The sequence below is a fragment of the Nipponia nippon genome, unplaced genomic scaffold, assembly GCF_047370975.1.
Source record: "Nipponia nippon isolate SJK-2023a ecotype South Korea unplaced genomic scaffold, ASM4737097v1 scaffold_17, whole genome shotgun sequence".
In the NCBI taxonomy this organism is placed as follows: domain Eukaryota; kingdom Metazoa; phylum Chordata; class Aves; order Pelecaniformes; family Threskiornithidae; genus Nipponia; species Nipponia nippon.
Genome location: NW_028262333.1, coordinates 6,746,031 through 6,759,803, shown reverse-complemented (window position 1 = coordinate 6,759,803; position 13,773 = coordinate 6,746,031). Strand labels below are relative to the sequence as shown.

General features: G+C 39.1%; 1 protein-coding gene across 5 annotated transcripts in view; it reads left to right on the top strand.

The window, feature by feature from the left end:
- Nucleotides 1-9,047, top strand: part of KDM3B (lysine demethylase 3B) — a 69,599-nt gene extending 60,552 nt beyond the window's left edge. For 2 of the 5 annotated variants that reach the window (XM_087754243.1, XM_087754245.1), the window contains 7 exons: nucleotides 16-106; nucleotides 194-324; nucleotides 3,618-3,737; nucleotides 4,251-4,390; nucleotides 4,721-4,897; nucleotides 5,453-5,587; nucleotides 7,699-9,047. In XM_087754243.1, the coding sequence (XP_087610369.1) occupies nucleotides 16-106; nucleotides 194-324; nucleotides 3,618-3,737; nucleotides 4,251-4,390; nucleotides 4,721-4,897; nucleotides 5,453-5,587; nucleotides 7,699-7,779 (875 nt within the window). In that variant the 3' untranslated portion in view covers nucleotides 7,780-9,047. Of the gene's footprint in view, nucleotides 1-15; nucleotides 107-193; nucleotides 325-3,617; nucleotides 3,738-4,250; nucleotides 4,391-4,628; nucleotides 4,898-5,452; nucleotides 5,588-7,698 lie in introns of those variants that run through there. The other 3 variants (XR_015703988.1, XM_087754244.1, XR_015703989.1) reach the window with 3 other exon arrangements.
- Nucleotides 9,048-13,773: the final 4,726 nt, after the last annotated feature.

Here is a 13,773-nt window from a genome sequence, read left to right as displayed (position 1 = left end):
ATTTGTTTCTTGCAGAACGGCTCAGGTCAGATGATGGTCAGCCAATGGTACTAAAGTTAAAGGATTGGCCTCCAGGGGAGGACTTTAGAGATATGATGCCTACAAGGTAAGTAAACCTTAGTATCAATGCCTACAGGCCTGCTGTAGGCACTACAGGAGGAAAAAATGCCTTTGTTCTCTTTTTGCTCTCTAGGTTTGAGGACTTGATGGAAAATCTTCCTCTTCCTGAATATACCAAGAGGGACGGCAGACTGAATTTGGCTTCTAGGCTGCCAAGCTACTTTGTCCGTCCTGACTTGGGTCCCAAAATGTACAATGCCTATGGTATGTGAAGATAGTTCTGCAGATGTTGGTATTTGTGACTCTGTTATGCTCTTTATTATACTTAGGGCATATGCAAGACTGTGGCACTAATCAAAACTCCGTGCTTATCCTGGAGCACACTGTCATTTTTTTTTTTTAATTGGTGCTGTGATCTATTCTTATGCTAGTCCTTTCTCTGTCAGATGTGCCATTTTTTGCCTTGTGGTTTCCAAGAGATGTACATATGATAAGTTTGCAAACAATTATTATTTAATACATATAATAAGCATAATACTGATACAGGGTTCAAGGAGAAGTTAATATCTTTTTGAGACCAATTGATATATTTGAGTGGAACATCAGCCAGCTTCTGGGCACTTTGATCTGTGTGTTCATGTTTCTGACCAGGGTTGTAATTTTCTTCATCCATGTCTAACAACACAGATCACAGAGAACATGCAAGGCAAAACTGCCACCATGTTCCTACCTGAATTGGATAGTTTTGTCCTCTTAAGACTTTAATTATATAGTAGGTAAATAGCATACAAATGGAGGAAACCTTTGTCTGAACGCATACCCTGCATGGGACTGTGAAGCATTAAATTTTCAAATGCTTGTCAATATAGCAGAGTGTGGAGGAGATAGGAACTATTAATTCATGTTGTATCAACTTGAATTATTTCAGTTCCTGAATGTACCGACTTTGAAGTCATGGCCAAAAGCAGGTTTTGGAGACTTTTAATTTAAAACAAATTATTTTTATAGTTCCAGGATACTTTTAAATAACCAATTGATTTGGAAGTATGTACTTTTGCAACTTTAGACTAAGGTAACTAAAGTAGTTGCTCTTTTTATATACTGAAAAATATCAAGTGATACTGATAAGGAAAAAGTTGCAGCCATCTTGCAAAGCAAGTATGTGGAAGCAAAGTTACCCTAATGTAACTTCTGTAGTTCTCTTTGAATATTTATGAGACAGGGGTGCAGGGTTTTTTAAGGGTTTTGCATTCCAATTATCGATACACCTACAGTAACAACTCACCTGAGGATGTGAAAGATTTTTCATTGTTTTGTCTTTAAAAAAATGTGTTAGCTCAGTAACGAAATGTGGATCAGACTTCAGCTGTAAACCAACATATTGCAGTTCTGAGAAAGTGTTTGTGGGGTTATTTTTGGTTTTTTAGCAGTATGACATCACAAATAAGAGTTAAAAAAAGAGGGGTTTGTGAACTTAGGCAAATTGAATTTATTGAGTATTTAACGGTGTTCAATGCTTTGGTTTATGTATTACTCGACATGTAAGTTGAGTGAAGAAGGCTGTACACCAAAGAGCTTATAATGTAATCAAGCAATATATATATATATAAGGGTGCAGCAAGAAGCAAGGTCATCAGTGAGGGCTAACTTGTCTTTGTGTATTGCTAGTTGCTAGCAATGGAAGGAATGGATTAATGTTGTTGAATTTATCTTAAATGTCAAAGTTCTCTTTTCCTTTGTATCAGAGTTTGTGGAGGGAGTGTTGACAGTATTTTTTTTTAGCATAGAATGTAACTCTACTGTTTGGTCCTTCTTAGATGTATAGGTCTTGGTCCAAAGAGAGGAGGTATTACACTTCATTTACTTCCAAGTTAAAAGACAAAATTTAGCTAAGTCTGTCTTAAAAACCAGTTTTGTATCTTTTTGCTCTTAGCTGCTTTACAGACAAATTAAAGGGTGGACCTAGGTGTAAAACCAGTAATTCTGTCTATGGTGAATAAACGTAACTTTTCTAGCGTATTAAGTGTATTTTGGTTGTAAATACATGGCTTTGTTTTCTAAGTATGCGGTGGAAAAAACTTCTCAGTAGTGAGGTAAAGTCTTTCATGTGCTTAGCATTTTAAAGCATTAAGATAGAAAAATGGTGACTGAAGCTTGATTCTTAAAGTGATACTCAGTTACCTAAATAAAAGGACTGTTTATAGAAGTTAACTGTGAAGAAATCTTATTCCCTTCAACAGGTTTTGACCAGTTTTATATATAAATACCTGAACTGTTTAACATAAGACTTGCCATTGGTGTTGTATTTGTATTGCCCATCATACTCTGTGTGACTTAGACCACTAGTGAATTACTAAGGGAAGAATGACACTTCTTAAATTACATCCTGCTGCATCGGGCAAAGCAGTTTTGGGGTGGAGGTTGTAAGGGCCCTTACTTGAGGTCAATAATTAACCTCTCTTTTGTGAATCTGTCTGGCCTGTTTTTTGAACCTATATATTATGCTTATCCGTGTTTATATTTCAGTTGTGCTTTCTGAAAGTTCATGTTACAAACTGTCTAAATTAGCTACTGTTTCTGGTCTGTTATGACAGGTACTGTACAGGGAGTTGAGTTCCTGTCCCTAGAAGCTTATATTTTAAATAGAAAAGAGACAAATAGGATGGTGATCCTAAAACGTAACCAGTAGTCTTGTGGTCATACTTACGTTAGTGTTTGCTGATATAAAGATTTTTTTTTTAAATATTTTAATTTTTTTCCCTGTGTTACTTACTAGAGGAGATGGTAAAGCAAAAGTAGAGAGAGAGAGTGTGCTATTGAAGGGTCAGAGGAAGAGAGAAGAATGTGTTGTATGAGAAGGTGAAAGAATTAAGCAGCAAACATTTGAAATCTTTCTCCATTACTCATAGCCACTTGAGAGGTGTAAGATCATCCAGTGTATAAAGGTATAAGCACTTGAGAGTCTGCCGGTGTTTTTCCTTACTCAATTGTAATCTGAATTGTTCATGATGAGTTGGACAGTAACTGCTGTGAATTCAACTGATCACATGGATTTTACAGCTGAGTATGAGAAAATAGCTGCTGGAGGCTTATACTTGTAACAGTCCAATGACTTGCTGCACACGGTATGATGCTAATGCCACTTACAGCAGTCGGGCTTTCTCTTGTGCCTCCAAGCAAAGGAAAACGGTGCCAAAGAATGCCTGCTACCTTTGTATTACAACAGCTAAGTTCCCTACTACAGACTGTATAAATGACCCTCAGAGAGACAAAATTGTGAAGTACAAGTACAGGCTTTGGTTTTAAAATGCTTGTTTTCTCATGACTTGGGTGAACTATATTTGCTACTTCTATTTCCTGTAAAATAAAAATACTAGTTATCAGTAAATTTTTTACTTACACCACACATGACATGAAAATAACTACTTCACCTGCCCTTTGACATTGGTTTCTGCTCTCATTGCTGTGTAAAGTTAGCATTCTAGAAAGATGTTTCAGGCAGATTATTTCTCTAAGAGCTTAAACAGAATTTGGTTTTATTTTACACTCTATTATAGGCTTAATTACTGCAGAAGACAGACGAGTTGGTACCACAAACCTGCACTTGGATGTGTCTGATGCTGTTAATGTCATGGTGTACGTTGGGATTCCCATTGGGGAAGGGACCCATGATGATGGTAATGTTTGAGGAAAGCTGTTTTCTGTCCATTACAAATCAATTGTGTGTGAGAAAGACGACTGTACCTTTCATTGTTTAAGCTTGTCATATCTATGAGATATAACCCAAATATACAAGGCAGTTTGCTATGTCTGCAGCACATATTTAAAAGTGCAGTAATGCTTCATTGGTTCCCAACTGTGGAAGCAGCAGAGTTTTGCTAGAAATTAGATATCTCCCTGAAGAAAGGAGGAGAAATGGTGATGTTACTCTTTTTCTTCTCCTTGTATTTGAATAATTGTAGTTAGTTCAGTTTAAATTAATGACTTGCTTTGTGATTAGCTGTCAGTTGACACATTTCCTGCATTTTGTTAAGATGAAGCTTGATGTGCTTGGAAAGGGCTCTGTATGATGCAGCAGTTGCAGTAGCAGTGTGACTAGATTTAGCAGCTCAAAATGCTCCTTCCTCTTCTGTATGTCAAAAGTCAGAAGCTTTGTAATCATACCGCTTTTATGTGGATTCCCCTTTCAGAGGTTCTGAAAACAATCGATGAGGGAGATGCTGACGATGTAACAAAGCAGCGAATCCACGAAGGAAGAGAGAAACCCGGAGCATTGTGGCACATCTATGCTGCCAAGGATGCTGAAAAGATACGGGAACTTCTCCGGAAGGTATGTTGGTTACAAAGGAGGCTTGAGCCTACAGGATTCCTTGACTAGCTTATTTATAGCAGCTGAATGATACAAATTGCTATCAACATCAAGTGCATAGGTATTTTCATGTTGTCTTTGAGGACATTAGTAGTTATTCCCAGGTTTTCAGCCTGGTCTAGAATCTTCATACTAATGCACACATCACTAGTTAAGACCTAAATGAGCTTAATGAAAGTAAAGTTCTACCTTGAAATAGTTTGTTATGTTTTTTGGTACAGAGCTTTTTGTGAGCCAGCAATATCAAGGTGCTGTGTCATGGTTTCCCCCCACCCCATATCTTGGCCCTAGGTTGGAGAAGAACAAGGCCAAGAAAATCCCCCAGATCATGACCCCATTCATGACCAAAGTTGGTACTTGGACCAGACCTTACGTAAGCGACTCTATGATGAGTATGGTGTACAAGGCTGGGCAATAGTGCAGTTCCTTGGAGATGCTGTGTTCATTCCTGCAGGTGCTCCCCATCAGGTAAGTATGCCAACTCTAGGCCATATTGACAAATAGAATTGAATTGGAGGCCCAACAGAACTGCGACTTCAAAATAACTGTTAGCTAATATTGCTGACTTAGGTTCCTTTTCCTACATATGCAGTTCTTACAGGAACTGTTTGAATTGGATTTTAGTCATTATATTGGTAAAAATTATATAAATACCTGAATGATGTGTACATTACTGTGATGGAATTAAGAAAAAAAAAAATAGGGTGAATGGTGGGAAAACATTTCTGTGTAGTGAAACTTCAGCCAAGGGAACAGAATTCCAAAAAAGTGCGGAGAACAGTAGAGACCTTGCTTTAGAGAACGCTAGTGTATGTGGGAGAATAGGGAACATGTGAGATTGTCGTATTTTGTCCTGTTTTTACCATTAGACGCAATTCTGTGTGAGATCAAATGGGCTTCAGTTCCTGTTACTGATAAGTAAATGTGGAAGAACCTAACATACATGGTGGTGGGGTTTTTTGGGTTTTGTATGGTTCACTCAATCTTGATGTATCTGTCATTTGATACGGGGGTTTTTTTTAGGTCCATAATTTGTACAGCTGCATTAAAGTAGCAGAAGATTTTGTATCTCCAGAACATGTGAAGCACTGCTTCCGTCTGACGCAGGAGTTCAGGCACCTGTCTAATACTCATACAAACCATGAGGATAAACTGCAGGTAACCATTTTATGACAGTAGTCACTAAATATGTCCTGTTTTGCCAGCTTTGTTCAGTACTAGAAACACGTGGCTAATGATTTAAGAAAAAAATAACAACTTTCCACACTTTGGAGGTTCTCATTGATAAGTATTTAAAAAATAATTAATGCACCTATGTCGACAGTATTATGTAAACAAAAATTAGTAATAAACTTTTTGATTTCTCCAGAGAAAGGGGTTAGACCCGATGATCCTTGTGGGTCCCTTCCAACTCAGGATGCTCTAAGATTCTATGAGAGAACTTTCCCACTATTGGACTAGTGCATGTATCGGTATTAATAAGTGTTTAAATGGCTGAAACCTGAATGACAGTGAAGCATAGCAGAAAAAAAAAGCCCTATTAAAAAGGAAAAAGCAGTGCTTTGTTTTGAAGAGATATGTTTATTTGAGCAAGGACACTTGCATTTGTTTCTCTATTGCCGAAAGGAAAATTGCTCTGAAAGTGAAGGCTTGCTTATTTAAATCGGGGATATGGTTTAGTGGTGGACTTGGCAGTATTAGGTTTACAGTTGGACTCGATGATCTTAAAGGTCTTTTCTAACCTAAATGATTCAATGATTCTAAAGTAGTCCCAAACAGGAAAATTAAATGTGTTTTGGTTTGAAGAAATCTGACTGCTTAAACTAATAATTATGCACAGAACGTATTATGCACTGAAATAGTACATTGTATATATGACAGTAAGTTCTACAGAGAGAAGACTGTAGGAGACCTCTTATGATTTCCCCTACGTATGCTTCTGAAGAGTTAGTATCTGTTTAGTTTGCAAATTTTGTTGTCAGCATTTTTTGTGTATTAGTAATCTCATGCATGTAAAATGAAGGAGGGTGGAGATCTGCAGAATGGCTGTTCTTGCACAAGGGAGTACTCAATATACAGCCATTCTCCAGTATGTCACCCAAGAATGTCAGAACTTACCGTGTTAATTCTTTCAAACAATTCAGTGAAAAATTGCTGTAAATTTCTATGTGGATTTGCACAGGATTTTACAGGAAAGAAGAAGTAGGATCAACTCTCATTGTGAGGATCCAGCTTCTAACGCTGTACCTCTTCTGCTGTAGCGATACAGATGTGGAAGTATTTCTGTAAATGAATAGGTTGCAAATGAATAATGCTTAGTATTTAAAAAAAAAAAAAGAAAAACGTAACTGCTGGCAAAGTGGAACTCGATACTGCTGCGAAAAGGAATACTGGTTGTATTTGTGCCTCACAGCCAAACTTTACCATTTTTCTTTGTCATTTTTCATGTATATTTTTATAGTATTTTTATAGAAATATCTGTCTCTGTATTTTTATATATATATTAAAAAATACACAGAGACAATAACTGTCGCATAAATGATACAAAAGACTGAGATCATATGTACATCAGGAAAAAATGATGGTGCTTGGCAGTTAGTTGAGCAAGTGCAATTAAGCTACTCAGAGGTGAAACTTTTCCGTTCAATACCTAGAAACTGAATTCGAATAAACTTAAATCAGAAAAATCAGAAACAAGATAGAGCTTTGATTGTTAAATAGCTAAGCATGGAACAGATTGCTGTGAGTACTAGTAGATTTTTCATCTCTGATCTTGCTTGCCTTTCTGGAAGATGCACAAATTAGAAGAATTTCTAGCCTCCGTACAAAGACAATAGGATGATTTGTTGCATCATCTTAATTTACATAGGGTTAAACCATATGATTTTCTTGCTCCTTTTGGGTTTGATTCATGTGAATCTAAGAGATTCACATCACAAGGACTTTTTCAAATTAAACTCATATGGGTGACTTCGTAGTGTAGTCTCTCCTCCTCTCATGAAAGAGACTATATCTTAAAATAACATAAGTAAATATATGTTGTTGAGTGACCAGAAAATGAGTTAATAAATCAATGCAGGTGTCTAAAATATTTGTTGTCTAACCGTGATACTTAAAATTTGTGCTGTTGATATCCTGAAGCAGTGATAGTATATACTTTGTGTATACTTGCCAGCTATTACAAATTCAGCTGTCAAAATTGATTGCATAGGTATGTAAGACTCTCTTTGTTAGTCTGTAGAAGTTGATTTTTTTTTTTCCTGTTACAGGTGAAGAACATTATCTACCATGCAGTGAAAGATGCTGTTGGCACACTGAAAGCTCATGAATCCAAACTAGCTAGATCGTAGGAATTGCTAATTCCAAATGCCCTGTGAAGTAAGCCTTTTGCTCACAGTATATACAGGGACTGCACATGACTGCCTCTGCAGGAGCAGAGGCTTCTCACTAAGAGCTGGTGTGGTCAGTATTACACACACTCTTCAGCCACTGTTTTCTACGCTGCCTCAACACTGAAGGTCTAACGGAAGGTCGCACTGTTACACGCAGAATTCCAGATTCTAACGAAAGGTGCCATGTCCCTTTCCTGTGGCCTTTTGCAAATTGGAAGAACACGGAAACCACTTGGTGTTCCTGCATATTATGATTAGAAATGGTATAAAGAGTGTGGATGTTTTTTTTTTTCCTCATGCCCAGTTAGTCTCCACGAAGTTAGAAGGAATGTGCTGGAGGTGGGTTGTCCTGCTGCAGACTTAGTTGATAGCTGCTGAAGGAGTGTGACCAACGGTAGCCCAACTGCAGAAATTTAAGCAAACTTCCCATGTGAGATACAGGCCAAGGAAAAGAATAAAGCTATTCTCTGCACTCCCCTTCTTGTAGCCGTTTCTCTATACACTGTAGAGTTGCAGAAATAAAGGGAGAACCCACTTTTTTTCCCCAGGAGACTCCAGAAATAGGAGAATTGTGTATTTAGTGAAAAACTAGGTTTGTAGTGAAACAGTTAATATTTCATGAAAGTAGATATTTTTAGTATTTTTGAAGTACCACAACTGTTCCTGGATTTTCAAGGAAAGGCGCATTACATTTAGTCTTCCTTTCAATAAAATCAAGAAGTGATTTTTAGAAAGCAGTCCAAAATAGCACAAAAACAGCCAAAGGAGAGTGAATAGAAATTGACACCCCACCTCCCTTGCCCATATTCCTCACCCATCTTCCCCCCTCTCCCTACGCCACCCTGCTTCCTCAGATGAGAAGTAAAAAGGAGTATAAACTCTGTTCTCATGTGGAGATGTTGTACATCTCTCCCTGCACTGGTGACTGCAGGCAATAGTTCACCCAATACCAGTGCTAGCTGAAAACATCTATCCTTTCCAAAGTGAAGGAGAAGTTAACTTTCAGTGTCAACTTTGTCCAGAACTATTTTAAGTAAAATGTTCCTGCTTGATAGAACTGTATTCAGAATTTACTAATGTCAGCATTGATGCAATGGATTTCATTGTCCGGGTACATGGGGAAATGTATCTACCTTATATCCAGCTGTACTGTAGTGCCACCTGCAGGCCTGTTAATATGTTCACGGTTATTTCATTTTTTTAAAAATAAAAGTCATTTACTGTAACAGCCTGGGCAGTTTCTTTCAGACTTGTCCACTGATCTTCCTGCTTTGACTTTGTCTCAGCTTCTGCCTCTGGTAGCGTAGGCTGCCGGTTCATTTTGTGCCCTGTGTCTGATCAGAAGGCTTGGGTGTTTTACGCCTGGCGTCCCAAGCGCGTGCTGGGAGCATACCAGGCTACCTGCGGATTCTTGATTCTCAGAGGTAGTTTGGGTAGGGGATCTAACTTGTCATGAGCACAGCACAAGATGCTGTTTCCCACCTCTCACTGTCTTCCTAACAGCTTGGGGTTCAGAGCTGCCCTCTCCACTGGAGATACGGATATATGTATGGAGATACGGATGGGGTGGTAAAGGTTCCCTGGTTTCTGACCTTGGAGGTCGTGATGGCAGCAGCAGTTTGGTTCCCTGGCCCGTCGCATACTGGCAGCTTCTCAGGTTGGTTACTGGGTACAAGTAGTTTACTCCCGGGCTTTTGCGGCCTTCGTACCCTTGCAGCTGACCTGTGAATATGAGCTAATTCAGTCAGCTACAGATGAAAAGGATTATCCCGGACCCATGAACCGTTCAGCTTCACCCTATTCCTATTGTGCAGAATGTCTTGTGAACTTCTGTTGTACTCTGTGCATACAGGCCATTCTGAATGGTTAATTATAGCTGTTTCCCTCATTTGTGTGTGTCTGTATATCAGCAATTAGAATTAGATAAAGATCAAAAAGACAAAGACGTGGCTATTCGTAATGCAATAGCTTCCGTCATTTCCACTGCAGTGATCTACACTGAGAGTTCTGCATCTCATGCTGAACCTTTGTTTGGTTTGAGCCTCTCAAACATTGATTTTGTCTCTTGAATTTCCTCTTCTATAATCATGGAGTACAATCAACCTAAAGCAATATTCAGCCAAAATCAGAGGAATGATTTGGACAAAAATTACAGATCAAAATTAAGAAATATGTAGCAATCCAGATTTTAGACCAGATGAAGACAGGAAGAATTTGTAAATTGATCTGGCAAATCAGTTCCAGTAACTTACGTCTGAAAACTTTTATCCTTTATCTGGATTGTATGCATCAGGAGATGGAGACTACCACTTCTTTTGGCAAGTTTTTCCAAATAGGTGACTTTTTTTTTATGGGGCACAAATTTGCATTTATCTAGATTCAGAATCCCCTTATCAATTCTTGCTCGTTTTCTACCAAGAAAAGGTCTTCACTTGATTAAAAGCTCTAATTGTCAGCTCTTAGAATGCTGTTAAACTACTCAAAATTTAGCTGTTACTGTACAGCAATTTCAGAATTTCTGAAATAGAATTTTCATGTATTGTGTATGTGCAAACACGTAAGTTTTTATTATGACTAATCAGATATATAGAGAGCTCGTATAACATTTATGGAGGTATATATTATATATTACATATATATTACATTTTATATATGTATATATATCAAACCCAGACAGCTGCGGGGGGTTTGTTTTGGTTTTGTTTTCTTTCAGACATGCTTAGCTTCTGCTCTCTGCTGTAGCCTTACGTGGTCAGGGATATTTTATGGCACTTGTAATTAGACTCTGAAGCTCACTGCAAGCCTACCGTGTTGATGCCGGACGCAATTGTATTTACAGCTTCTACTGCATCCTTTGACAGAGTTGCAAGATTTAATGATGTTTTGTTTGAAAGTATGTACCTTTGTTAGCTTAGCAGTTTAACTGGGCTCCAGAGCCTTTTTTCCCAAGAAGCGTTTGTCCTCTGTTTAGCCCTTTGACCATTTTCATAGCTTCATAGTTCTTTTATGTGGCATTTCACTCCCCCGGTGCATCTGTCTTCCAAGATGAACAGTTTTGGACTGTACAATCTGTGCACAGAGCCTGCTCGGTGCCTCTGATCTGTTCTGGTTGACTTTCTTGTGCCTCCTTTTTGTTTAGCTACCCCATTTTTGAGGGAAGATGATTCAAGCTACGTGTGGAGTTTTAAAGTTTGTTCACCGTGCGTTTCTATGGTGAGATAATGGTGTTCATTCATTTCTGAAACGTGCTTGTTGCTGCATTTCTTACTAATGCTAAGCATGGAGATTTCCAGTAGCGATGACCGTACTGTCTTTCCTGCATAGCGACAGCTAATCGGGGGCCTGTCACCTATACAGTTATAGGTGCGTGGTTAGGGGACTCTTCCAGGGCGCGCGTTAGGATGCTCTCTTAACGGGGTTTGTGCGAAGGGTCGGTATAAGCACTCACCCTCCAGTACCCACCACTCATTCTACCATACTTCATATAGAGCTTCCAGCACAAGCAGCCAGCCAAAGTGATTATAAAATTGTTTTAAGATGTACAATCAGTAGTTTTTATCACGGTATTTTCTGGTTACAAATTTTAAGGGGCAACTGATATATTACCTGGAATGTAAGCAGATTAATGGAGACATTATAAATCAGAAATTTTAGATCAGAGGGAAAATAAAAATTTCAGTTGCATGTCTTAAAATTTAGTTCACTGCAGTCACGACATTTGTTCTACTGAACGCTGTCGTGCCATTACTGAATGGAGCTGCCCACGATAGTGGGCAGGCACCAATTTTTAATGGCTTTAAGCTCTGGCTGTCTTTCAGCCAATGTCCTGTGCAACTACGGCCAAGTGGAAGCAGGAATTCGGGATTATATGGCTGTTGGCCTGCCCAAGTGAATTTGGATCGCGTTGACAATACTGAAGCTCGGTGTGTGCTCAGCCATGCAAGGGCGTACTCAGCACAGTTCAACGTTCCACAGTTTCACAGGGCCTTCAAAATGTTACACAGGACACGTTCCTCTTTTTCTCTCAGTCTCAGATGAAGAGGAAGAAATAACATCCCCCGTCTGAAGATTTCACTTCTTTTCAACTAACAACTCCTTCCTTTTCTTGATATTGATTAAAAATTTAACAGTCTGCAAGGGTTAATTTTCCAACACTTAATCTTTTCTCTGTTTATAAACTGTATTCTGAGGCAACTGAACCGGGCAACATAAATATGGGAAAGATTAAGTGCTTAGTACATCAGAGGTGGTGATCCATTTGTTGTTCCTCTGAAAGGTTCTGGGACAGCCCCTGGTAGAACCTGAGGATGCGGAATCGGAATTGGAGCAGAGGAGCTGGGTGTCAAGCAGTAGCTTGAATTTACCTGCAATACAAATAAGACGAAAGAAGTTACCAGGCATGGATATTCTTTAAAATGACTGCTCCTATGTGCATATGACTTCCCTTCCTCACTTCTGATAGCCCTTTGATAGCTCTCTGAGCTTCTACAGTTAGGAGGTATTGGTTGAGCTGTATGACACATGCTAGTGGCGTATTCTTGCATCGAGGTTATCTTGTAAGTACTGGGTGGAAAAGGAGCGTGAAACTACACAGCGGGTGAGCGAAGCACGGCATGGAAGCACCTGTGGACAACGCATCTTTCAGGCTCTGGGTACCGGTAAGTAATCTTACCTTCTGATTGTCAGCAGCAGTGTTTTCCCAAACTCATCCCCCATCTATCCGGGATGCATAGACCTGCTTGTGGTCACTCTCTCCCAGTGCATCTCAGAATCTGAAATCAGCCCACAGCTTCCTTTCCTCCTCATCGGCACTGTCTCCGAGATCCCTATTCTCAACCTTTGGCAAAGAGCTGCGTGGTCCCACCAGGCATCTGAAAAATACCCAGGCAGAACTGATCTTGCTTTTCTCTCATCTCCCTCATCCCCCTGCCTTACAAGAACTTTTTATTTTACCTCTCTGCCTTTATATAGGCTAATATGGAAATGGTAAAGTGAGTTTCAAGAACTAGATGTAACGAAATACAGCTGCTTCGCCTAGGAAGGCTGCTTCTAACTAAGCAGCTTTCAACCACAAAGCAAAACAGGTAAAGAAGGGAAATGTTCTCAGAATAATTTCTAATTCCAGGGCCTTACCTCCAACAATGTCAGTTTATACTGTCAGCTTGCACCTTTTCTGTTTTCCTCATCGTTTTCAGCATTTGATACGCTGCCATTACAATCTGCACCTTTAAGCTTCAGAGAGAGCGTTCCCGTTGTGTTCTTCCACTCCACCTTTCTTCCTAAGACCCTTATTTATCCGGCTAAACATTTCCAGAGGCACCCTTGTGTTCTTGAGCCCTGACTAATTGCTGTTCCTCTTCATCACAGCAGCTTCTGCCTGAACCTCGGCTTCAGCAGGATCCCTGGATTTGACCTGGCATTGTTCTAAATGTAGCTTTGCTTAAGCTGCTCTACTCGAGGAGCAGTTAGTTTAATTCCCATGCCTTATTGTGTAGGCCATAATAGATTGATTTAACTGTTTGTGTAACACAAATTTGTCATGACTTATTTCAGCAGTAGCATACTTGCTAGAAAAATACACAGCCTTAATTTGAAAACAATCCACAAATTGCTTTGCCAGATAGGTCTTAAGATCTTAATTACACAGCACTATACAATATTACTAATAACTTAATAAAAAGAATACAACTAATAGATCGCTCTATTTCAATTTGACCTGCCTCTGGCTTTTATTCCAAAAATAGCCCTTCGGTACCAGTCGTTTCTCCTTGTGGGAAGGTAAGTTAATGAATTAATTTCTCATTCTTCTTTATGATATGGAAAGAAATTGGGCTACTCATTGCTAACTGTAAATTGCTAGCTTAAAATACATTTCCTCAAGTTGCTCTAAAGCTCAGCGAGCTGCTTAACAACAAGCTGCCGCTTAAGACATTCGCAAGACCACTGCTCTAC